This window comes from Dipodomys merriami, unplaced genomic scaffold (genome assembly GCF_024711535.1).
Source record: "Dipodomys merriami isolate MVZ:Mamm:240054 unplaced genomic scaffold, mDipMer1.0.p SCAF_5, whole genome shotgun sequence".
In the NCBI taxonomy this organism is placed as follows: domain Eukaryota; kingdom Metazoa; phylum Chordata; class Mammalia; order Rodentia; family Heteromyidae; genus Dipodomys; species Dipodomys merriami.
This window is the reverse complement of record NW_027206068.1, coordinates 30932457-30960160: the sequence shown is the minus strand read 5'-3', so window position 1 is coordinate 30960160 and position 27704 is coordinate 30932457. Positions and strand designations below refer to the sequence as shown.

The following is a 27704-nucleotide window of genomic DNA, read 5'->3' as shown; positions in this document are numbered from 1 at the left end:
TGCACATAGCCATTGGGCCCTTCTTCTAAGAATATCCTCCTTTGTTTTCACTGTGTGAGTATTAAACTACTGTAAGTATATTCAATTACTGTGAGTATATATACTTGCAGTATATATACTGTGAGTATATTAATTACCAGTTTAATTACTCATGTCCAAGTGTAATATTTTGTCTTTTACTATCCATTGGCTTTACTTATAACCCATACAGGTATATTCTAGTTGTTACAAATGAGGGAGCCACAATCAAGAGAGACAGAGTTAAAATATCCTTGATATCCCAGGCCATGTTGAATTCAACTAATTATCTGACACTAAAATTATTAATCCACAATCACTTAGGGATTAAATATGCAAGAGGAACATTGAGTCTAATCTCACTTTGACTAACAAGGTGATAATTTTCAAGTCAATTGCTATACTTCAGCATGGACTCTGAAGATAGGAATAAAGATACCTGCTTGCTTTCCTTTACTTATTTTCTAGTCTGAATTGCATAGTTCCTTGTAATTTGAGGGTTTATTATTTTAATTCATCTTAGTGTATTGGCTTGGCAGACTTTATATTGTGGTTTTTAATGGCTACGAAAGCATGAGCTGGCTATTTGCTTCTTTTTTTTTTTTTTTTTTTTTTTTTTTGGGTCCGGTCGTGGGGCCTGAACTCTGGGCCTGGGTGCTGTCCCTCAGCTCTTCAGCTCAAGGCTAGTGCTCTACCACTTGAGCCACAGCGCCACTTCCGGCTTTTTTCTTTTTGCTTATGTGGTGCTGAGGAATTGAACCCAGGGCCTCATGCATGCAAGGCAAGCGCTCTACCACTGAGCCATCTTCCCAGCCCCTTGCTTCTTTTTTTTTTTTTATTGTAAATACCATACAGAGGGGTTACAATTACATGGGCAAGGTAATGAGTCTTATTAAACATTGTTGCCTCCTCCTTTGTTTCCCCTTCCCATTCCTTCCCATCTCCCCGCCCCATCCCCACACTGCTCCCCCCCATCCGCCACCCCCCCCCCCCGCCAAAATTGTAAAGTTCGTTTTTCGACATAACGACTTGTACATCTCATTGTTGCAATGGGTCCACCTGTATCCCCATTTAAACAATTTGTTTTTGCCCTTCACCTCCCCAAATTATACCAACATCAAATACAGTGAAAATAGGGGTTACACCGTGGGGAGGGACATACAAAGCAACAAAGAAATCCTCTTTTAAATATGTTAGAAAAAATCTCAAGAAAGAAAAAACATTTGAATCCTTATCTTGGGGTTCACTTCATCTAACATCAACTTATCTAACCGTTTCTGCTTGTTTCTGATTGGCAGTTCTTATAGTGAATCCTTTGAGTATACACACACACATACACACACACACACACACACACACACACATGCACACATATATTACAAAATGTATGGTGTCTTTACAATGACATAATTTTATGGTATAATTTAACTATTTTTGGAGATAATAGATTTTTATAAAATGTAATATCTTTAAATTTATTGGAGTTTATTTTGTGGTCAATTATTGGATTTAAAGTAGAAAAGTGCTCTGTGAGGATTTCAAAAAGATTTTTCTGTTGTTGGACATCATGTGTTAGTTGGTTTAGTGTTCAAATACTTTACTTTCCTGTTGATATTCTTTGTGATGGTTACACTCACCACTGAAAGGGAGATGTTGAAATGTGCAACTATTTTCAGCTGTCAGTTTCTTGGTTCAACTTTGCTAGTTTTTGAATCGTTTATTTTGAAACTCTATTGCTAGATGCATGTATGTGTTCAATTACTATATATATGGAGTGGCCTATTTATTTATTATCCTTCAATAGGTATACAAAAAGACTTCAATTCAGCTTGTCCGTTTATGAATACAATGCATACTGATCCATGCCACCCCTTTCATCATTTTCCCCATCTCCCCCAACCTCACCCATCTCATTTATCTGGTTATGTTTTTATACATATACACTGAATGTAAGGATTAGCCTTTCTTTTTTTGTGGTTTGTAGGGCTTGAACATGGGGCCTGGGCACTGTCTCTGAGCACTTTTTGCTCAAGACTAGCGCTCTACTACTTTCAGCCACAGTGCCACTTCTGGGTTTGTTTTTTTTTAAGTAGTTACAATGATATAATTTTATATTATCCTAACTTAAAACCAAATGTTATTTACCAAGTTATTTTTATTTAAATGCTTTCCTGAAAGCCAACAGAAAAATATGCATATAACCTGCAGACTAGGGACTCACTTTCTTTTTTTAATTATTATTTATGAAAATACCATACAGAGGATTATAATTACATGGGCTAGATAGTACATTTCTTATCAAGCATTGTTGCCTCCTCCTTTGTTCCCCCATACCATCCCTTCCCCTCTCCACCCCCCCACCCCCACACCTCCCTACCACCTCCACCCCCCCAACGTCCTACACCCCACCAAAGTTGTAAAGTTCGTTTTTTGACATAACGTCTTGTACATCTCATTGTTGTAATGGGTCCACCTGTAACCCTATTTAAACAGATTGTTTTTAGGGACTCACTATCAAGAATTTTCCACTAGGAAGGAAAAAGTTGTCTTAATTTTTTAAATCAATATTTTTAACAGTAAAAATTTAAAATATAAGCAGATATATATTCTGTTAAATGTATTTTAAATATTCTAACCATCTTTGAGTAAACTATACTGCACATTGTATTTTTTTTTAATTTAATTTTATTGTCAAGGTGATGTACAGAGGTGTTATGGTTACATACGTAAGGTAGTGAGTACATTTCGTATCCAAATTGTTACCCCCTCACATTTCTCTCCCACTTTCCCTCCCTACATCCTTCCCCCAAGTTGTTCAATTCATTTCCAATATATTGTTTGTGAATATCCCTTTGTCCTTTGTCTCAACATTTTGTTGTTTCCTTCCCTTCCCTAATTCAGATAAATATATATATATAATATCCAGGGTACCAAAATCTATATTTACAGTGACAACAGGGGATAAACTATGGGAATAAAATACAACAAAGGAAAACCTCTTGTTTCCATGTCTTGGAGTTCATTTCGCTTAGTATCATCTTATATGGTCACATGTACATAGCTATTGAACTACTCGGCTCATCTGCTATGACTATCCTAGATATAAACTAATTATTACAAATGAGGGAAACCATGGGATCTATGTTTCTGTGGTTTTGATGAGAATAATCCTTTGGGAATTGATTATGCCTGTACCTGTATTTAGAAAGAATACATAAAAGCTCATTTATTAGTATTCTACATTTTATTATTAAGAGAATACCAATAATATTAATAGTGTTTGTCTGTTAAAGATTAATATATAACACAAAGCAGATTTTTTGCTTATGTCAGATAAGCCATAATTTTTAATTACCTTAAGCAACAGCTCCACAATTATATGAACTGAATTACATTAGTGTTGATAGATTTCCATTTCTTTATATTCCAAATGCTTTAGAAACATGATCAATGTTTTAGAATAGAAATTACTTTTTTGTTTGTTTATTTGAAGGAAAATAGTGGTTGAAAGATGACCAGGTGTTCAGAGAATAGAATTGCACAGCAAATATTTATAGAGAAGATTACTCTCTTTTCCTCACAAGAAACATCTTCAAGGATAATTATTCCCTTATAGTAAACCTACCAGGGGCAATTGCAGAACTTTGCATAACTACTAATCATTAACATTTACAGTTAGGGAATCTATCCAACAATTACTTTTCTATAGACAGTGACTAAAATCCAAGAATTCCCATGAGGAAATTCATTTTTCTGGAAAATAATACAAATAAGCAAAAGGTGCCATTGGCTCACATCTAGATCTGAAGATCATGGTTTAAAGCCAGCCCAGGCAAGAAAGTCAATGAGACTACCAAAAAATCCAAAAGTGGAGCTTTGGCTCAAGTAGTAAAGAGCTAACCTTGAACATAAAAGCTCAGAGACAATACCTTGGACCAGAGCTCAAGCCCCACAATAAACACAACAAATAAAAATTAGAAGATTGGATGGAAGAAAATGTGGGACACTTACTAATTGTTATTTACTTAATATTATCCTTTGGATTGGTAAATTTTACAGAAAGCCCAGCTTTCTACCAAGACTGAGGCCAAGGGTGATTGGGTTCTTAGGTGTTTATGGCCAGTGTTGAGTTACTTGAGTCTGCCTGCAGCTGTTTTTGTCATGTTGTCCCTAACTCTCAAGTGAGACTATTGGGGATGAAGATTTAGTTATAATGCCTTATAGAGAGTTCCTTGTCTACCTTTTATAAGCTTATGTATATTCTCAACCACAAAGATTGTGTACAGTCATATTTGTGTCCTTAATAATAATAATGACTATGCCTTTGAACATTTGAAAAATTCAATTGGAAATGCAAATTACATGGTTTTTAAATTGAAATGGCCAAAGGATTTGTTGAACTGGAGAGAGAAATGGTAAGATTGAGACCATTTTAGCAGCTGGGGATGTTTTTGGCAAATATTGGGGTTTGCATAAATGAGGATGCAATCTATCATTCCCTTTACCCATAATCTGGAAACCAGATATGGATTTAGTTGTAAGAATCTCACAGTATGTGTAAAAGCTCGATTTTTACCAAGTATATCAATATTTATTATCAATCAAGTAAAGAAAAAAAGAAAAGGAGAAAGAAAGGACAAAGGGTAGAAGGGAAGAACCAGAAAAAAGGAAACAAAGAAGAAAGGAAAGAGAAAGGAAGGAAAAGAAAGAAGAGGAAAGGAAAGGAAAGGATAAGAAAGGAAAGGAAAGGAAAGGAGAAGAAGGAGGGAACTGTCATCTAGCATTGTCATGAATCAGATATTGTGACAGATCTGTAACATACAAACTCCAATCCTTGGAGGATTCAATAGTATTGTGAGAGCAAAATCAATAATCTCTATTCACAGTAGGCACATGTAAGACTAACAAAGCAGCATATTAGTCTTGATGCAGTATTTTTTCTAATCTTTTTCAGATTGTTTTACAGTAAAAGTTCACTAGACAGTGATGAAAGTCTTGGCTGTAATTGGGAAAGAAAGACTGGGAGAGAATGAGAGAACAGATGACACTGTACAAAAGGAAATGTACTCATTACCTGACTCATGTAAAATAACAATAAAGTAAAATTTTAAAATAAAGGAAATAAAATCACAGTAAGACTAGCACTATCCTCAGATCCTAATCCTCCTATCCTGAAAGATTTAGATTAAGATACACTGGCTTATTTGTTGAAGGAGACCTTGCTAACTTTTGCTCAGGATGGTTGTGAATGTCAATCTTCCCACTCTCTCCTGAGATATTACACAGAAGATCATGGACACTGGCTTAAAGATCTGAAGCCACCAATGAAGCCATTGTAACTGAAATCTTAACAGTTGGCATACTTTATAATAGTCACTAATATCCTTTTGTGGTTATGGATAGTCATTTAACACTTCACATAGACTCTATGGAGTTTAATTAACATTTGATGTGGAAACATTGAACAGTTTTGAAACCTTGCAGGATTTAATAGTGCCTGGCAATTAGCAATCTATTCTTTGGTTCCAGATCTGTTTTGTTCTTTCATCCTTTTAATTTACAATTGAGAAAATTTATTGAATAACTATTAAATGTCAAGTTTCTCTTTCACACAAAATTTATACTCTAGGCAACAATGTAGCTAATAAATAAACAAGAAATATATACTATCATTTTAGATATCAGTGCTAACAAGTAAGAAAGCAGTAGCTGTTGAGAGAATGGTATGATAAGGGGGAGCTGGGTTTGGAAGGAGTAAATTTAGACAGCATGAGGAGTCATTTTTGGGTAGTCATGTGAACTAAGCAAAATGCTCAGAGGTGATTGTAAACATCACATCATCAGAGTGAAGATAGACTTATGACAGCTCCTTTATGATTTGTATCATGCTCACAAGGAATGTGATTACTTCTCTAACTCTAGCATGCTGATAGGTTAGTGGTTGTTTAGATGAATAAAAAAAATAATGGTAGTGATTTATTGAGATTCTTCAATGGCTTCTGAGAACCACTTGTGAAAGTAATCAGTGGTAAGTTTCATATTAGTGTTCTGGGCTTTGGTAATTTAATTATGGACTTGTGCCAAAAATATTTGCATTTGGTTTTGTGTATAAATAATCCAAGTCCTATGAATCAAAAGGCATCTATCTAAAATTAATTTAGGGAACTCTATTACTGTGCATATTACATGAATATGCACAGTTTCCCCTTACACTGGTGAAAAAACTAGGTAGGTAAGCTAAATAAGGTGAGGAAATTTCTTCCACAGATTTCAATGTTACAACATCCTTTACATTACCTTTGGTATCAACTCAAGGCTTGTCAAACTTAGTATACATCCCATGTAATCAAAAGAATGTTAGCTACAGATACAGATACAGTGTTTATAGTAAATTGATATTAAAAAAGATTAAAGATACCCCAAAGTAGCTATGGGTATTGATCTATAGCATTGTCTCTTCACAGACACAATGCTGTAGTCAACAATATTGTTTGTACAGATGTGGCTTTTTAATTTTTTAAATTTTATTGTTATTGTAGAGGTAGTATACAGAGGTGTTACAGTTACATGAATCAGGTAATGAGTACAATTCTTTGTGACCCATGTCTCCCCTTCCTTTGCTTTCTCCGTTCCCTTCCTCCTGTTCTCATCCACAAGATTTACAGCTCATTTTGCACATAGTGCAAATACACCACTGCTGTATTTGTTCACCCTTGTAACACCTTTTCTGTGCTGCCTCCTAACCCTCCCAAAAACAAATAAACTAACAAATAAGAAAAAAGGAAAAGAAAACAAAAACAGGATTAATAGCAGCTATAAAAATTAGGAATAACTATGTGCATATGACCAGATAAAATATTATTTTCTGAAATGAACTCCAAGAAAAAGAAACAACAGACTTGGCTTTTTTAGAGAACTTGAGCTAATAAACTCCTGTCAACCATACTTCGTTTGCTCATGAATTAGATACAGTTTTGACATAAGACTTGAGTCTTGCACCTTTAGAAGGACTTCCAGGCTGGTCTTTGGTTCCATTTTCCATGGAGAAGGGTATGACAGACTCATACTGGCAAAAGGGGCACATCCCCAGACATGTTGATGAGGAAGCCTCCTGGACCATAGGTAAAATGAGCAGGCATTCTGTCACATCTACTTTCACATCACTTTTCACATCTACTATGCTCACCTTTTTCCCCCTTCTTGTTGCAAGTCTAATGTGGTAGAGAAACTAATTGGTACAGAACCAAGAATAAATACAGCAACTCTGTTGTGTAAATTTAGAAAAGTTAATTCATTTCTCAACTGGTTTAATCACTTAAAAATGAAAGCATTACCATATTTACCGTTTTCAGTTCTCTTGTTGCACAAATATATTCATAAGCATTAGATGTCTTCAAAATAAATATCTTTGAATATTCTACATTTACAAAAGGTAACGTTTTTGTGGCTAATTAACATTCAGCAAATAAAATTTTAAGTCATTTAATTTTACCACTCTGAGCCTCATATTTTGTGTTTACACCAAAGAATTTGATATAAAAATCAATTCTAAAATGAGATTCTCTTTCAAGCTTGCAAAATAGAATTTCCTGGCATGAAACTAGAATTCAGAGAATATAACCATTTCAGATCATCAAATCAGACTGCTGCAAAACTGATAAAGATTTCACATTGGACCAAGTCTTTATTTAAAATGATGTTTGTGTCTCAACATAAATACTATCATTAGCAAATTGCAATCACAAATTAAACATACTTCTTTACTGAATTATTTTAAATATGGATATTATTAGCAATAACCTAGTCACTTCCTTGTAGACAGTAACTTACTTGTAAAAGAACCCTCAGGTCAATGGATAGTTTATACTCATCTTATTATTTTATTTTATTTATTTATTTAGTAAGTTTGTTAGCTGTGGTACTGAGGATCAAATCAAAGACCTCATGCATACTAGGCAAATGCTGTACCTAGCCCTAAGTTCATTTTGAAAATAATGAAAATGCTGTACCTAGCCCTAAGTTCATTTTGAAAATAATGAAAATGCTGTATTTCCGCCCTAAGTTCATTTTTAAAATAATGAACTTCAACCATTTCTCCAGATTTTTCTTGAGTCGTACTTTACTTTTAATTGAGTTGATAACTGAACAAATTTATGAGCTAGAATGTGATGTTTGTATAATGATCAAATCAGGATACTTCTCCTATTCCCCAGTGCATACATTCATCATTTCTTAGGATTTGGACATGTTGGAGGTGAGGGCTGGTGCAGATCCACGGATTGTTGAGGGAATGAGGGTGTTCTGCCACTCCTTCGGTAGTTCTCTCAAAAGGGTTGTTACAATAGACACAAGCCTGGTTCCTCTTGATGTCTTTCAGCATCCTGCTCAAGATGTAATGTACTTGCTCCAGCATACCCTCCCTTCATTGCTATCTGACACGTGGTAAAATAGCTCAGTGGGGAGTTTTTGTCGGGGGAATGTTGTTTACATATATATTGTTTAGGTCTCTGAAACTCTGAATGACAAAACCTCTTTAATAAGTTTGCATGAGTCTAGTATTCCTTTGTAGTGACCAGTATACACTCAGTATTGAGATTGCTGCATTCTATGGTAGGTTTACTTTTATTTTTTTTTCCTTTGGGTAATACTAGGATTTGAAGACTCAGGGCTTTGTCCTCGCTGGACAGGAACATAATCACTTGAGTTAGGTTTCTTGTCTTTTTTGCTGTAGTTATTTTCATATAGAATCTTTTATTTATGCTTTGGCTGGCTTGGATTGCAGTCATTCTGTTAAAGCTTCTGGTGTAGCTGGAATGATCCAGGCTGACCTACACATATTACTTTTTATTGGTTGAGGTGGACTTTCAAGAACTTTTTGTCTAGGCTGGCCTTGAGTTATGATTCTTCCAATCTTGTCCGCCCAAGTGTCCAGGAAAACAGCCATGAACCACCAGGCCTGCCTTCTATTTTCAATTTTTTAAGAAACTCTATACTATTTTCCCTAAGGGCTCTACAATCTTACATTTCCAAAAAGAGTATGCATGGATTGCTCTTGTTATTTTTCATTATTTCAATAATAGCTGCCCTAACTAAGTCATAGATATCTCATTTTGCTTTCAATTTGTATTTCTATGGTGATTAGTGATATTGAGCAGTTCTTCACATATCACTTAGTCATTTATGTATCTTCTTAGGAGAAATGACTGTTCAGATTATTTTAACCACTTTTAATAGGATTGTTATTTTCTTGGTACTGAGGTATGAATTACTTGAACATTTGGATTAAGCCCTTACCTGATATATGACTTGCAAATAAATTCTTCCACCTGATCAGCTGTCTCTTCACACTGTTGTTTCTATATGACATTTTAAATATAAATTTATAATTCTTAGAATAGTAAAAATAGTAAGAATTGTAAATAAATAATGTTAGTAGCATTGGTAGTACTTATTATTGTTTATAGTAGTACATACTACTAATAAGTTAGTACTATTTTAATAAAAAAGGAAACTTGGTTTTACTTCGATGAGATATTCTCAGTAAACTTTCATTTCAATCAATTAAAAAAACTATTCCAGGATCATTTTTAATGGCAAGCTCCAAATATTCATTTATTAGACTAAAATGTATAATAATTTGGTATGTAACTGAGAGTGAGAACATGATCAGATATCTTTTATTAATAAGTATGTTCTTTCTTTCTTCCCATTCTGGCACAGGCTCCTCTAAATTTCTAGGAGCAATGTGGTCCCAGATGTCAAAAGAAAATTTTTAGGAAATCTTAATTGATAGCCTTCAGCTATGGGTAATTAAATATACTAATCTAGAGCACTATACCTGGCAAGATTATATATAAATCTTAAAACAGTGGCTGGGAAAGGTAATTTTTGCAATCAAGAATATACTCATAGTTTTGGCTAGACTCCATGCTGCTTGGCTCAAATGCTCCTCTGATGGCCACTTGGGGGCACAACACACTCAGGCAGTTGGCAAAGACATAACTTGTTTCTAGGTTTCAGTGTTTGATGATCTTTCATCTCATTTCCAAAATTTCCACTGCCATCTTTGGGATGCTAAAGGTTCTGTCTCTGAGATCTAGCTTTACTTCTCACTTCTCTCCGGTATCATCCAGTACCATGTCCTTTAGAGATGATAGTAAAATCACTTAGGAGACTTAAGAGTGAAGAAGAAATCATTCCAGTCTTCCTCCACCATTCTAACTTTATCCTTATGGATAGTACTCTCAGGGACCATTCACATACTTCTCATTGCTCACCCACTTCTGCATCCTAGTACACATGCACCTGTATGTGTGTGTATACAACACACACCTGCTCCCTACCTGACATATCCAACTAGTTTATGGGAGTTAAAGTTTATTCTGACATTAGGTGGTAACTCTACTTTATGGACATTGTAACCTTCAAATTCTGTTATTTTCTGATTCCATCTGTTCTTGTCTTTCCTGCAAAATCAAGATGCAGTTGTATATTGGGGTAAAATAAAACCTGGGAGCTTACGAATATCCATAGGGAAAGGCTTTTCAGCCTTTCTTTTCTGCAATTTTGAGTGTATTTTTAAGAATGCTTGGAAAATTCCACAATGGTTCTGTGTTTGTTTATAGGATAGGAAATGAATTATATTTGAATAGCTCCCCCCTCCCAATTAAACAGAGGTAGGCAGAACCTTAGAATGAACTGTAAGCTGAAGTGCTTTAAAGCAAAAGAGCATAAGAAGAGCTAGGCTGTGAGGAAATACATTACCAGAATAGTCATTGTCCTTAAGTTTTTCTACAGAATAGAAAGTTTTCCCCATGTCTAACCTCATGCTCATCCTGAGACTGTTCCATTATACTATGGCCACAGGGGTTTGGCATGTTAAAACCTCCTTGAGTAACTTGAAACTTCAGCCATTATCCCTCTTCCACTGCCCCGCACCCCAACTCTTGACACCCCGCCCCCAGCAGCATCGTTACACATGGAAATCTACAACACAGTGTTTCTATTGTACTATGAATGAGGTACTTCAGTGACTAATACATTGAGACCTGGAGGTGCACCAGGGACACAACTATATCTTTATAACATTTTTTTTTTTTGACGGACGTGGGGCCTGAACTCTGGGCCTGAGCACTGTCCCTCAGCTCTTCAGTTCAAGGCTAGCACTTTACCACTTGAGCCCAGCGCCACTTCCGGCTTTTTTCTTTTTGCTTATGTGGTGCTGAGGAATCGAACCCAGGGCCTCAGTCTTGCAAGGCAAGAGCTCTACCACTGAGCCACCTCCCCAGCCCAGATTAGATTGTTCTTTGGAACAAATTTGACAGAGAATTTCTTCATATTATCATTGTAAAAGGGGATGCGCAATAAAGGCTGAGCTCACTTTTTAGTTCATTCGGGTAAAATGGCCTGTCATGCTACTTTCCAACATGAAACTATTTGAAGTGGCTCATCTATTCTACTCCATTGTCTGGTGCTTATTAAAAAAGGAGAAGATGGGCCTTTTAATAGCGAATATGAAGCATGAAATATGTTACATGCTTACAAATCTCATTCTTCATTAATTTTGCTTATAGTATGGATTATGTAGTTAAAATATAATCTTTCAGTTGACTTGGAATAATAACTTCCTAATAAAAATGAAATGAGTTTTAATAGTTACTATTTAAATACTAGTACTATGTTCCCTTTTGGAATTATGTGTGAAGTATTTGGGGGATATTAAATTAGGAATAATTTGCTTAGTGCTTTTTTACTATTGTGAATAAATTCTCAAATTTTATTTTCCAAGAACAAAAACAGTTGTGATATTTTTATTGTTCTATTTTTAAAACTTACCCATAAACTTTAGAATAAATTTGGAGGCAGTAAACTAAGATTCTTAGAAGAAGAAAAAAAAGTCTTGCCAGATAAATTGTCTATATAGTTTAAAGGATAATATTTTTCTTTGCATTAGTAATCTTAGTAAACTCTTTATAAAAACTATAGAGCTTTGAGATATGTTTACTTTTTGTGATTTTCAAACCATTCATAGTTATCTAGAGGCAGGAATTTTTTTCCTTTTACAGTTAAAGTGGTGTGTGTGTGTGTGTGTGTGTGTGTGTGTGTGTGTGTGTGTGTGTGTGTGTGTGTGTGTGTGTGTGTTTGGTTTGAAAAATGGATTGAATTCAGGTTAGATTATTATGTCTCTATTTGCCCATAAATCTTATTTTCTTTCATTATGCTGTTTGTTGTGACTTCCTCCTTTGTATAAAAGACAACTAATTTTGCAGATTTAGGAAAAATCATGGACATTATGGGAAATAGTCTATTCTTAAACTAAATTAGCCATTTCCAAACATTATTGAAAATTTAGTACACTGTAGTTTGTGTCCAACTTAGTGTAGATCCTTTCTATTTCCTGATGGTAAGGTATTAGGCACTTCAGATGCAGTGAATAACCAATGTCTGATATATACTGAGAACTCATTTTCTCTTCTTCATGGGAGCCAATAATCATAACTATAGAAACATCTTTCACATTTACTTTGAGAATAAGGCTAACAATGAGGAATGAAACTCAATAATAATATCCCATCTGCACAACAGTAGGGAAGGAAATGATAAAAAGCCATTTTCAATAGAGCTAGAGAGTATTATAAACCACTTATATTTATCTCAGTCATTTTCTCTGAAGAAGCAATTTTCTTTCTAGTTTTGAATCCTAATACTGTGTAACTGTTTAATATGTCTGTGATATTTCTTACATTTTCATGTCTAATGCAAAATATGCAAAAGTTTGAAATACTTTCGAGAAAAGACAACAAGCAGACATTAAAATATGATCAAAATGAATAATCTATACACTCTAACAATGTGACAAAAATATTGAAGGGACACAAATGGTTATATAACTATGCAAAAATAATTAACAAGGAATTTTCAGTGAATTTTGTACACATTGTAGGTATGCTCCTATTTAAAATAGGTAAAAATGAATTATTTGAAAAAAAATTTTAGTGGCTCATAATTTATAGAAATTCTAGTATGACTTAAACACATCCAGTGGCATGATATACTTCAGACACCTTTAACTTGCGATAAGCACCTAGATTACCAGAAACCAATGATACAATGTTCTACCCCTTTATTGGGCTAGAGCACCAGCAGACTAGATTAGATATGTCTGTCACCTATTTTGTGACTTTGGATCTTCACAGAATCAATCAACTTTTCTGTGATTTATTTCTCCATTTTTGAGATAAGCCAGGCAGAAATCACTTTTGAAAAAGGAGCTCAGAAGCATATCTCCACAAAACTTTCTGACTTCTGTTCCTTGACTTTTCCAGTAAATTAGAATAAGATACATTTGTAGTTACTAATGGAGAAATCTTAAAGCATATGAAGAGATCTCTTTTCTTTTCTAATTTATCCTTCTTTGCTCAGTTATTTTGATATTTATTTGACAAAGACAATGTTTTTCATATCAATTTTCTGACAGTGATACATGTTTCCTAGAAAAATAAGAAAGCAAAAAACTATTAAATGATAATATGTGGTTTGATTTTGTGTGCTCTACATAACTTGTGATGCATAAACCAATTAAATAATTTGGATATTACCTTAAAAATATCAAGCTATAAAATATACTCAATAAATATTTCATATGAAAGAGAACTGATTTGAACCTACACCTAATGTTGTGGAATGCATATTCCCCTCCAAATATTCTCCTCACTGCAAAAAATTCATGTATTGAACTCCTAACTCTAATCTTATAGGGATGCTTAGAAGGTAATTCAATGATAAGGGCAAATCTCTCATGAGTGGGATTAGTATCCTTATGAAAAGAAAAAGGAGAAGATATAATCTCTCTGTTGGCCCTGTGAGTATAGAATGAGAGAAGGCAATCTGCAGTCTAGAAAATGAGCCTTCACTAGACATTGACTCAACTAGACATTGACTTAGCTCTTCCACTGTTCAAAAATATGAGCAAAGAATGTTTTTCATGTAAGTTGTCAAGTGTGTGGTAGGTTTTACATCAGCCTGAACTGAGTAAAAGGTCTACCTATTTACACAGGGGAAACTATGATCCTGAAATAATTTTTACAAGACAAACAATACGTGGTAGAGTAATAACTAATACTCAATTCTTGATTTTTAGCATTCTTTTCTCTATAGCATTTGCAGTTTGCTTATTCAACCAACAATACAAGGTTTTATATATTGTAAAGCCACTGCTTTTGAGATAGAGTTGGGAAAAGGGGAGACATTACAGTATGGATAGAAAATGCGACACTTTGTACTGGGGAGTTTAGAGTTCAATGGGAAACAGAAAGCTGACCCAGGAATTACTCTATGGCTGGAAGGAATGTGTATATCGGTGAAGAGAGGTGATACAGAAACTGAAAAGAAGGAGAAAACTCATAGACTGAAAAATCATAAAGAAGGACAAGTGGAAGAAGATTGTAAGCTGACCGATAGATAGAAATTCCACAAATATTATCAAAAGAAAGTTGTATTCATCTGTGGAATTTATTTAGTTAAAACTACGAAGTTGGAGGTACTAGCTGGAAAAATACAAGGACAAGTCAATTTTGAATGTCCGAGAAGCATAAATGAGGCATCATCATCTTTTTGAAGGGGCCACTTTCAAGGTGAACACACTTGGCTCCATGTCCTTTCATTCCTCCGCTTATAAAGCCATCTACTGGGAGAGAAATTTGATTCATTGAGCAGAGGAGAGCTTGGCTCAAAACTTCACCAAATCTATTTATTATGAAACAGACAGAGCTACTCAAAAAAGAAAAAAAAATGATCGGGGTACTGTTGATTGTTGAAGGCCATACTAATAAACACAAAGATGTAAGGAACAAGCAAACACCATTTAAGCATTATTCAGAATATGACTGAAAAATAAACTGATGCCTAGGTTAGATGACATCAGAATGAGCCACTCTCTGGTAATCTGATTATCCTCTCCTTTATACATCCATTTCTACCATCCCAGTGAGGGAATGTTCTTCATTTACACTGGTGAGTTTATAAGGCACATGCTCATTCTAGAAGCAGGTGCTTCAAGAGAAGGGAAAGGCCTCTGGGTACATATCCTGAGCTGAACATGTTTACATCCAAAACTAAATAAGAATTCTTTCACTAGAAAAAAATGGAGAACAGTGGATAGATAAATATAATAGGAATACTGAGTGAATAAAATTACCTCACATAGAACATGCTACGATGAATTACAAAGGCTAATTAGGTATTATGAGAACATGTGACAAAAGAAATCTACAAAAATGAATTGTTATAGAATGTCACTGTAATTTGTAACAATTTATTGTTTTATTAGTGAAACAAATTTCCTATTAATTCCTGGAAGCTTTGGCAGGTCATTTCATAGATAAAAGATACAGTCCATCATTGAAATTAGTGAATGAATGTTTTTGTTTTCCTAGGAAGACAAATTTCCAAGAGATCAAATGTTGTGTTTTTGTGTAAACAAAATAGTTAAATTGATAATACATTTCCAGATGATAATTTTATCCACATTTCATTAGGGGAGTGATTTAGCTTACACTGATAGACAGAATACATCTATTGTCCTGTAGCTGGCATTTTCTTGGGCTGCCAGAAATCATCTCATCACTTCGCATGTGCCATGAAAAGGACTGAAAGAAAAGGAGAAGGAAGGGAGGGTACCATTGCAGAAGAACCTATACAGAAGAAAAGACAGTTGAGAGCAGTCCTAAGCATGCTGCTGGCTCAGATTGACTAGGGGAACATGTCTGCTGGAGGAAAAAATTAGGGGAGGAAAAGAACATTTTAGGCTCTCTAAATTATTGACGACTTCAGTATGTTGCCAGCAGTTCAAAAACATGCAACCACAGGGCATTTGAGGATATAAATAATAGGCAATTGTTGGTATCATTTCATGGCCATTTCAAAGGACATATATTTATTTATTCATTCATTCATTTATTTATTTAGTCAGTCGTGAGGCTTGAACTCTGGGCTTGAGCGCTGTCCCTCAGCAATTCAGCTCAAGACAAGCTCTCTACCGCTTGAGCCACAATGCCACTTCCAGTTTTCTAGTGGTTTATTGGAGATAAGAGTTTCACAGACTTTCCTGCCCGGGCTGGCTTTGAACTGCGATCCTCAGATCTCAGCCTCCTGAGTAGCTAGGATTACAGGCATGAGTCACCGGCGCCTGGCAGTCAAATGACCTTTATTACTGACCTTCCTGCCTATTGGGCTATTTCATATTTTCTCTATCTTTGTTATTTTTGGGGGTCTTAATCAATTACCCAATTAATTGAAAAGAGAAGAGTTTCAGAATTAAGTATGTGTGTTTGTGTGTGTGTACACAAGTGCGTGCACACACACATATAAAATGGTCCTGGGACATCTCAGGCTTCCTACAGAATTCATTGTTCAAGGCTGGCCATCTACCACTTGGATTACACTTTTAGTCTGAAATTTTGGAGATGGAGTTTCATGGACTTTTTTTTTTTCTGCCAAGGCTGGCTTTGCACCCATGACTCTCAGACTCAGACTCCTAAACAGCTAAGATTGCAGCTATGAGCCACCAGCACCCAGCTTCTTATCCCTATTGATATAAATTATATATTCTTTCCAATATAGAAATAGGAAACCTCATGAGATAAATATTCATCATTGAAATGGTCTTGAATTTAGAAAATTATGTGTAAATATTTTGTGCATAATATTTATATATCCAAAAAACAATGGGTTGTCTTTTGGTGCTTTTTTGTTTTCCTATGACATTTTATTGGGTGAAAAAAAAATTAAAAGACCAGCTGGACAAATATATAAATAATTTGAGGAGTAAGAGTTTTGATGGCTGCTTGAGTTAAAAATTCTCTTTTAGCCTGGTGCCGGTGGCTCACGCCTCTAATCCTACTTACTCAGGGGGCTGAGATCTGAGGATCGTGGTTCAAAGCCAGCCTGGGCAGGAAAGTCTGAGAGACTCTTATCTCCAATAAACCACTAGAAAACTGGAAGTGGTACTGTGGTTCAAGCGGTAGAGAGCTCGCCTTGAGCTGAAGAGTGCAGGGACAGCGCCCAGGCCCAGAGTTTAAGCTCCACGACTGACCAAAAAAAAAAAAAAAAAAAAAAGCAAAAACTCTTTTATGGCATCTTACAGTGATTTTCACATATTAGGAGCTTATTGACAAGACCAACTTTCAAAATATCAGAAATGTTATAATATACAACCTATAAGAATACTAAGTTTTTGTAAAAAGTATTTTATATATGTATTTTATATATGACCTGCTGCTCTTTTGATAATTACAATATAAAATACATGAATACAATATAAAATAATATGAATTAGTGATTATTGTAGATTCCTTATTTCCTCTACTTTTTGTCTTGGCTCAATTATCCTAATATGATTATACTGAAAAGACAAGTTTCAGGAGTTCTTTTGTTTTGTTTTTTTTTTGTCCGTAATGGGGCTTGAACTCTGGGCCTGGGAGCCATCCCTCAGCTCTTCAGCTCAAGGCAAGCACTCTACCATTTAAGCCACAGCATCACTTAGGAGTTCTTGTTTTACATTTGTATAGTATTTTTTTTAACTTTTTTAAGGTCCAGGATTTTATTGCCCTTAAAAGATTTTTTTTAATTTTTTAAAATATTTTTTTATTGTAAAGAGGGGTTACAGTTACATGAACAAGGTAATGAGTCCATTTCCTATGGAGCATTGTTACCTCCTCCTTTGTTTTTCCCCTACCATCACTTTCCTCCCATCTCCCCAACTCCTCCCTCAAAGTTGTAAAGTTTGTTTTCACCATAGAGTCTTATGCATCTCATTGTTACAGTAGTAATCCTGTATCCTTATTTCAGCATTTTGTTATTTCCTTTCCCCTCCCCAAATATATATACAAGATGCAGGACACCAGAAACAAATACAGTGGCAAAGGGGTTATACCATGAGGGAAGAACATACAAAGAAACAAAAAAAAAAATCACATAGTACATTATAAGTACATTAAAAAGAACAACAAGAAAGATAAAATCTCTTGTTGTATAGGTATTTTCGAGTATAATTCATTCCTTCCCATAGGGAAGAGGAAGAGTCTTAAGATAAACATGGTATGACCTGGTTGTCTTTAAACATAAAATTAATCTTGGAGCTGGAGGTGGGTCCTCATACTATGATAACAAGTACTCAAGAGACTGAGACTGACCATTGAGAGTCAAGTTTCAAAGCCAGTCTGAGCAGAAAAATTCATGATTCCCAAATCAAATTAACCAGCAAAATGGCGTGACTCAAGTGGTAGAGCCTCAGCCATAAGCAAATTAAACAAGTGAGAGTGAGAGGTCTTGAGTACAAGCCCTGAAACAAAAGGAAAACTATCTTTAATAGGTCTACATTACTTGTTTTCTGTTATATAGTCCAGATTTTCATTAAATTATACTAGCAAACAGAAATGAATTACTTTTATTGACAAGAGAAAAACCTAAATACTTTTCAAACCTTGTTTCCAGCTTAAAATATTGTATATATCTTATAGGCAGAAAATTTACTTTGATTTATTGTTAAAGAAAAATATTCATATAGTTGTTGCCTTCTTATAGCTTTTCATATCCTTCCATTTACTAAATCTATAGTAACTCTAAGTAAGTTACTATAAAATAAATATTATTTGAGGAGCAATAGTTTTGATAGATGATTAAATTAAAATCCATTTTTATGGCATCTTACTGTGACTTTCACATATTAGGAGTTTAATGACATGATGAACTTTAAAAACACCATAAATGTTGCAAAGTATATCCTATGAGAATACCAATATCTTATGCCAAGTGAATTTAACCAGTCACAAAATTAACTATTATGATGTCGCTTACAGTCAGTGCCTGTAGCAATCAGATTCATAGAGACCAAAAGTAGAGTAGTAGGTACCAATGGGAATTAAAAAAAAAACAGTCTTTTCAGTCTTGCAATGAGAAATGATAATATTTCAATGTTAGTTCAGTAATAACATACCTGTCACCATAATTAAAATCTTCACTGTAAATGAAAGATACACACCAAGCACTGAGCATAGACCCAAGAGAATTATTATCTCAGTAATTGCTATCTGTTTTGTTCTTAGGGCCCAAACGTTTCAGAAAGTCAAAAGAACAATCTGAAATAATACATCTTTTCTATGGGATCATGAGTATAGCTAATGGCATAACCAACTGACATTCTTAACATATTTAATAAACAAGTTTCTTATTTTAGGAGGAATTGTGGATAAGGACCTTCGTCACTACCTCAACTTACGATTTCAGAAGGGTTCTGTGGACCACGAACTTCAGCAAATTATTCGTGACAACCTCTACCTCCGCACAGTGCCATGTGAGTAAAACGGGCAATGTTATATTCTTTGCCTTAATGAGGAAATATCTCAATTGTGTAAAAGTTAAATAATACCAATTTTTAATGATTGTTACCTGATGCTGAGATTTGAGATAACAAAATTTAAGTACAAGAGTACTTATAACCATAGTAACATGGTTTCTGATAAAGTTGTAGAGAAAGGAGACCTTTAATTTTTAAACTACAAAATCTAATTTACACATTTCAAGTTAGTACTGAGAAATACCAGCTCCATTTAAGACTTTGGTAGATCAGAGTGAACCAACACTGAATTAAACCTCCACCCCAGGAATCAGGAGAATGAAAATATAATGCATTAGTTGAGAGAGAGATTTTCTAAATTGAATCTACACAGTAACTCCCAGTATCACCTCTGGTTTTCAGCAATGGAAACCCCCAAGTGGAAAGGAAAGTTTACATGGAAAAGTGAAGGGTAGCCTCCTTTACTTAAGAAGTGATGATGTTGCCCAAATTTCTTACATGCAAAACTATAGAAATCTGCCAGCATCTGGCTGAGATCCGAGGATCTTGGTTCAAAGCCAGCCTGGGCAGGAAAGTCTGCAAGACTCTTATCTCCAATAAACCACCAGAAAACTGGAAGTGGCACTGTGGCGCAAGTAGTAGAGCACTAGCCTTGAGCTGAAGAGCTGAGGGACAATGTCCAGGCCCAGAGTTCAAGCCCCATAACTGACCATCCTTGATTTTTCTTTAAAAGATAGGAATTGATAAATTTATAAATGTTACAAATCACCTTTTTTGTCCCTCATTTGACCATCTTGTATCAACATTAGGACAAATCGATGTCAAAATCCATTTTCTTTAAGGGAAATATTAGGACCTGCAAAGACTTCCCACTCCTGAAATCCTGTAGATATTATGGGTATTCCTTATTTTAGTTCCACCCTAAAGTTCAATAAGTTCAAAATTATGGACCCTGGGGCCTAACTTAAGCTCTTTAAAACTTAGCTTAGATAAACGAAAAAAAAAGCAGAAAATAGTAATATCTAGGATGGAACAACCAGATGAATGATCATATGGAATATTGAAAGCACATCAAGGTGGGAAGATGCCAGGTAACCACTCAGCCTTTTTCATCTATACATCTTTTAGGATGGATAAGCTCACACTATTGTTAGCACTGAATGTTCATCGCAATTAAAATGCCACAGCACAACTCTCAATAATTCCTAAATGAGAATGCTTGCTGATTGACATTTTGTTCATTAAAATCATACTTTTTCCAATGTGTGCCAGTTAAGTAAGTAGACTTTCGAGCCCTTGCTTTAAAACTGGAAGTTGGGGAAAATGTACTGGTAAACTTGTGAGTCTGACATTAGAGTGATTGGCAGTAGAAGATGGATTAAAGTAAGTGACTGGACTATTTATAAGGTAACGGGTGGACACATTTTCAAAGCAGTGATGTTGTCAGAGCAGCTGTGTGAATTTATCTTTTGTGACATGAAAGAAAAGTGATCTGAAATACTAAATAAAGAGTCCAGGTACTTTATTATGTTGCAAAGCTAAGGGAAATAGATAAGAGGCTGACATTCAGAAATACATATGATCCTTACTAAGGTGATGACATAAATAAGAAAGTCTTAATTAAATGTGAAGATAATAGAAGAAAATTTGGCATTAGTTAATTAGCTTTTTAAGGCATTTCCTTTGGAGTACCAAATAAAGACTATGGAGGAAAAAAAATAAAGATAAAATAACTAGACTCATATGAGTAAACATGAAGTGTTTCAAGATATGATTTTGATACAAGGTCATAAATTCAATTAGAAATCTTTGAATAGCTCCTGTAAATGAGATAATTAGAAATGCAGTGAATCCTATTATTATGATAAAACACTTATTCTTTGATTTTCAGCCACTACTCATAATAGCCAGTTCTAATGACACCATTTACTACCAATGCTTCTAACTTGGTAAATGACTTTTTTAAAAAACTAAAAATAATCTGAACTAGAGATGAGTCTGACATATTATTAAAAGTTCTCTGTGTGCTGAAGAACTGGACCTGGACAATTTACCTTCTTTAATCATTATATCTTTTAATGAAGCATGCAGACATTTTCAGAGACTAAGTTGTAAAAATGTCAGTTGAATGAAAAATTCTACCATGCCTTAGAAGTTTATATGTATATCTAGCATATTCCTTGTTACTGAATATGGAATCACAAGTCTTATACATTCTCCTAGGTCAAAATATTCTCATAGATTTTTATAAGCCCAGCAGAAAGGAAAATAACTACTACTCAAGAGCCTACCATTGCTCCTGGACATACATGCATTGAGAAGTATGTGTTTGCCTTTGCTTAAGGTAACAGTGGTTCTAGAAATAGATTATTGGTAACTGCATTGAAACAAAAGTACAATCATCTGTATCCACACAAGGGTGGATTAATTATTTTCACAATGCCACACCTGAATGAATTCTAGTTGAATTTAGGACCTTGTAAAAAAATTTTATCTTGAAACTTTTTTATGTTTACTCATATGTCTGGTCTGCTACTCTCCCAACTAAAAAGTGCAAAGTCTTGAAACCAGATTTCTTTCATGTCAGTAACAGAATATTCTGGACTTAGATGGCCAGAGAGACCTCCCTGTTCTTTCACACATGCATACACTTAATCATATCCAACTTTGGACAATTTAGTTTCTATAGTTACCTCTGAAGGAAACGTCTGGCTGTTGGCTGATTTCAGAGCTAATTGGAGGAAACAGGTAATAAATCCAGGTCTCCCTTATGCTTGATTAACATACGATTCAAAATCCTATTCATAAGCAAGTGTTGACTGTGTTTAGCCTTTTCCTTTTTGCTTGAGCAGAACTTTATTCTGAGAACCTAATTATTCAAACAATATTTTATAAAAAGTAACTCTCAACATGGAAGAAATATTCAGTCATTAAGAGATTGTCATACATACAGCAAGCATGGGCACCAATAAACAGACACACACATACACACACACACACACATGCACGTGCGCACACACACACACACACACACACACACACACACACACACACACACACACACAATCCCAATCACTGATGACTTCCGTTTGACATTGTTTAAAATCAGATCACAAAGAGAAACTCCTTTGAAACTGACTGAGAATTTTCTGTAGGTCATAAATTTGTCACAGGATTCATCATATTCACTGAAGATTCAAAGTTGTGCTTGTGTATTTGACTTTGCTAATTTGAGGATGAATCAGGGAATAAAGGTTTCTAGAGAACTTTGATGCCATAAAACTTTAAGGCTAATTGTTTTTAAGTAAAGATGCACCGTGAAATGCAACTTTTAAGTGAAGAAGCTACTAACTTTTAAGTGAAAACATTGAACAAACTGAAATCTATTGGGTGTCAGTCTATATCAGATTTTTGTGTAATTGAGCTTTAGAAGAAATGTGTAAATGATAATGAGACAAACTTGTTTTTGCTTCGAATGTGATAAAGACTAACCAGGAAAAAAATCACATAGATAAAGGACTTGAAGGAGTCTAGGACATCCATCACATGGAGTTCCAATTACCCTGATACTACATAAAAGGCAATTTCAGTACTAAGGTAGCAGAATTTGTTTAGAGATTAGACAAAGTTACATGGTTTCATCATAGCCCGATAAATGTACATGGTTAAAGCAGTGTGTATCCTTCCTTGAGTAATATTGATTCAAAACTTTAGGAGAGAAATTAGCAGAATTACTAATGAAAAATATTGGACTGATTTTTAAATGCATAGAGAGTAAAGGTGGAGTTTATTTTTGTTTAAATATTCTACTGAGCATAATAATAGAGTATATTTACTTCTTGAGTCTTATCAACCACAATTAAGGTGACCATGCTTTTTAAATAATCATTGCAATTATTGGTAAAGTTCTAGTCCTTTCTATCCTTAGCACTTATTGAAATCACAATTTTTGAGGCAAGCATGGATACAGGTATAAAACTTATAACATTTTTCCCACTGTACCAGATGCCATAGAGATGAAATTTAAAAACAAATTTTAAAAATTAAACTGATCTCTCAAGACTACTTTTTTGTCATGTGATAAGATGGCTTTATTGGTAAATATTTTCAATTTACTTGAAGTAAAGAGAGATATCAGTGTATATCAAGTAAAAGAAAATATCAATAAAACTAAAATCAAAAACTATTCCATAAAACACAGATTTCAGATATGACACGAATTACTTTTTGTGGGAGACTTGATTGAAGTATAACTCATGATGAAGTTTCAACATATTCAAGCACTTTATGTTAGTAAAACTGAGTCAAAGATCAAATTGTAAGATTTCTACTTTTGAAAAATCTTTACATGTATGATACATTATCTATCACAAAGAAAAAGTTAGAAGCAGACTTCTTAAAAGATGTAGGAAATTGGGGCTGAGAAGGTGGCTTAGTGGTAGAGTGCTTGCCTTGCATGCATAAGGCCCTGGGTTCGATTCCTCAGCACCACATAAGCAGAAAAAAAAAAGCCGGAAGTGGTGCTATGGCTCAAGTGGTAGAGCGCTAGCCTTGAGCTGAAGAACTGAGGGACAGCGCCCAGGCCCAGAGTTCAGACCACGACCGGACCCAAAAAAAATAAAACATGTAGGAAATTATCTCATCCTTGGAACAATTGCTAAAATACAAAAAGATATAGCTATGCAATTGTTCAATATCCCCTTGTGCTCTTTGCTACCTCATATACAACTATGGTTAGAAAGGACTATTGAGGACAGGGTAGTTGAATACATTATCTACTAGAAAGTATGAGATTGAAAGTGAGCACTCTAATATACTGCCTAAAGGGAAGCCATTTTAATTATTTAGCAAAAAAAAGAACTCCTTAACAGCTTGTGAAAATATGTGAGTAAGTCAATATGTCGTGGAAGAGATGAGCAGATCATTCTAACTACTTTTAATTTTAACTATAAAAGTATATTTCATATTCTGAAATATAAAGGAAAAAATGGTGGCAACCTGCAGATTAGATTACCAACATAAACAAATTATCTTTTATCCAGTGGGAAGAATTTCTCTAAGTTGAAGATTATTAAGAACATGATTAATTATGTAGAATATCTGTAAGCAATAGAGGCCTTTGTTCCAAGATGGTAGGTTGAACTCTATAGCTAGAGATAGATGGACATGATTGACAAAAATAATAACCAGTGTGTGTGCCGGAAACAGAGTTGGAGGTATAGCTCAAATGGTAGAGTACCAAATCTATCCTATAAGTATGTATGTATGTACATATGTATGTAGGTAGGTAGGTATGTATGTGATATATACTGATTATATTTGATACTCAGTGTTAAAGATGAGGATGATTAAAGAACAAATATGGGTATGGTCATTATTGGCCAAAGTAAAAGAAGTCTATAACAAATGCAAGTAAATTTCTTAAGAGATTGATAAACTGCTCTGGAAGACTAAGACCAAAAGAAAAATAATCCAAAAGCTTCTTAGAAATAGCAAACACTTGATAGCACTCTACTCCTTTGTACATACAGATGTCTGTGTGGCTGGCACATTTATTAAACAAGTATTGTTTTATAGAATGCTTGAATAGACTTCTTTTCCTTCACGTTAAAAATACTAAGATCCAGTCATACATGTGAAAACATTATACATATTTCTTCTGCTCAGAAAGCAAAATGAGTGTGTCTTTATTTGGTCAAATAGTAGCATTCATTGGTTTGGTTGACAGAGTAATCTCCAGGAGAGAAATGGCTTCAAAATATTGCTTAAAGTGGAAAGTCAAGGAACATTAGAAGTGATTGTATTGATTTGTCCATTTGACACTACAGGGCACTTAGTTTGAGAAGAAAGGAACAGATTTGGCACAAAAGAAGAGCAATAAACACCAACAGTGAAAATCTTACTGATTTTTCCTAACAATATAAGCTTCCCCTTGCCCTGACTACACTGACTTTTTCTTTTGTTATGACCTAGTGTTTCCTTTGGATTTTCCCTTTGGATATGCATTTCTCTCTTTATTCTTCCTGAGAGACACTCTACAGGAGCTCAAAAGCCAATATTCTCAGCCACTGTCCAAGGATTAAATTGGGATGTGTGCCTAAGGCCATTTTTTCCACTTCCAAAAGAGCCAGTCATCACTTTCAATAGAAAATAACTCCAATTTCCAAGGAGCTTAAGTGAATACTTCAAGATCATAGCTCTATGTGCTGGGATGTAAAGTCAATACATCTCATTGTATACTTCTTTACTATTTGAAAAAAAAAAGAATTAGGACTCGCATCAGTCTCAGACCTACTCGTTTCCAGATTCAGCTGATTAGTATCTTGGCTGTGGTGCTAGTTACTGTGATTACATCAAAGCAGTTGGCAGATAGCAATGGATGATTGGGTTGGCCAGTTACCAAGACTGTAGGTTTGTAGTAAATTTTTGAGTCATCTAGTTCAAAAGCACCTAGACAAAACAACCAGAATAGAATGCTGATGCAAGTTAGAATGATTCTGTGTAGTGCACTAAGTGAAGCTGTTTATGTATTGCACTCTAGCATTGCTAGAGCTTATCAAGTAGCCACATGAACTATGGAAAGAGAATTCATCTTAGGAGTCACTGGTTTTGGACCAGGCTATGCCACTAGCTAACAATAGACACTTACAAAGGCCTTAACCACTGAGGCTTGGGAGAATGGGGGAAGGAATAAAATAAACTCTAATAGTTCTTTCTGATCTAAAATTCTGTTGTTTTCTGATCCGATGGCTTGCTTTTCTTTAATCATTATTCAAATCAGTTCCTCAAATTGGCTTAAGTTATTCTAAGATGGAATGCCCTTGATATTGAGCAGGTGTAAACAGCTTATGGAAAGTGGAGATATATCAAAGACAGCAAACACTTCAGGGGAAAAAAAGAGCTGAGTTTAAATTAAGTGCAGGTCTGGATAAAGCCAGTGATGCGTGTATTTCAGATTTTTCTATGAATGTCAAGTTAAAGATGCCATCATAACTCTGATGTTCCTTGAAATTTGCTTCACTATTCATGCAGCTCTGAAATATGGTCCAATCTCAGTAAGTGGATAAGAAAATAAACATAATGAGAAATACAAAGCTTCTAAAATTGCTCTCCTCCTTTGGAATGTGTAATGAGTTGTGGTATGACATGAAGACCTCTGAAGCATGAGGTATATTGTTATGAAAATATGTGATTGTAAGACTTATGATAAGATGTTTAACATGAAATGTAGTGTCTTCTAATATTGAACTTTAATAATGTCTCTTATTCAAGTGAATGGTCCTAGTTCAAGTTCCATATAGATCCTACTAATAGGAGGCTAAATCAATGCTTAGTGCCGGTCAAGGCATTCACAGCTCCATTGAAAGGTTTAGGGGAATCCATAGGGTTTCTCACACAGGGTAATTAAGAGTTAAGAGGGATTGATGGTTGGCAGTCCATTCAATTAAAAAATACATATAGATCCTGCCTTTTGCAGGTAAGTTAGATGTGTAGAAGGGGACCAATTCCCACATGGCTTCCCAGTTTCTATTTCAAGTAGATCCTTTCCAATTATAAGGCCAGTTTGCAGGAAAAGTTGCTTTTTATTCAAACAAAGTCAGGGAATGTCTGCCCAAGCTTCGTTAGGACAGTTTCCCTTGCTACCCTCAACACAACCCAGTGGTTATCATCCGTCATAATTCCTTAACTTGTCCTCCAAAGACAAGAGTGAAATGGTGAGTTAATGTCAAGTCTGTGTATAGCTGTGCTCTCCCAATTCTGGTAAAAATTCTGATTTGTCTTTTCATCTTTTTAATTGTTTGACACTGATGAAAAGCTGTGCAGATTGTTAAGGGACCTGCACATCTGTAGGAAATCTGCTACTTCGTGTCCTGAATCCAAGTCAGTCATTTTCATCTTGCATGAGCCTCTTGATTGGCTATTAACCAAGTAAGTTCCAGATCTTTTCTTTAACATGTGATTGCCACAAATATTAGAACATAAAATATATAAAAGGAGCAAAAGAATAACAAGTAGTTGACAAATGTACTAATCCTGTAATTAAGGCTGTTACTGTTTTATGGGAAAGGAATAAATAGGCCTAAAACCTTTTTTTTTAATCTTCTGAACTTTGCTTGTAAATTTTTCTTAGCTCAACTAGGCCTTGTACTTGTGTTCATACTCTGAATTCTAGTATAAGTAGATTATAGTGCATAAGGTACTAAAAGCAAATATTTATGAAAGCTCGAGTTCTTCAGTTGGCAAATTCACAAAGGCATTTCTTTCATAAAGCAGTGTAGGGATGATAGGATAAGAATGAGAAGATGTAAATAAACCAATATTTAACAAACAC

General features: G+C 34.8%; 1 protein-coding gene across 4 annotated transcripts in view; it reads left to right on the top strand.

Moving 5' to 3' along the window:
• The window catches only part of Magi2 (membrane associated guanylate kinase, WW and PDZ domain containing 2), a 1319799-nt gene that overhangs the window by 340698 nt on the left and 951397 nt on the right, over window positions 1–27704 (top strand). For all 4 annotated transcript variants that reach the window (XM_069996345.1, XM_069996344.1, XM_069996347.1 and 1 more), the window contains exon 2: window positions 19253–19369. In XM_069996345.1, coding sequence (XP_069852446.1) covers window positions 19253–19369 — 117 coding nt within the window. The remainder of the gene's footprint in view (window positions 1–19252; window positions 19370–27704) is intronic.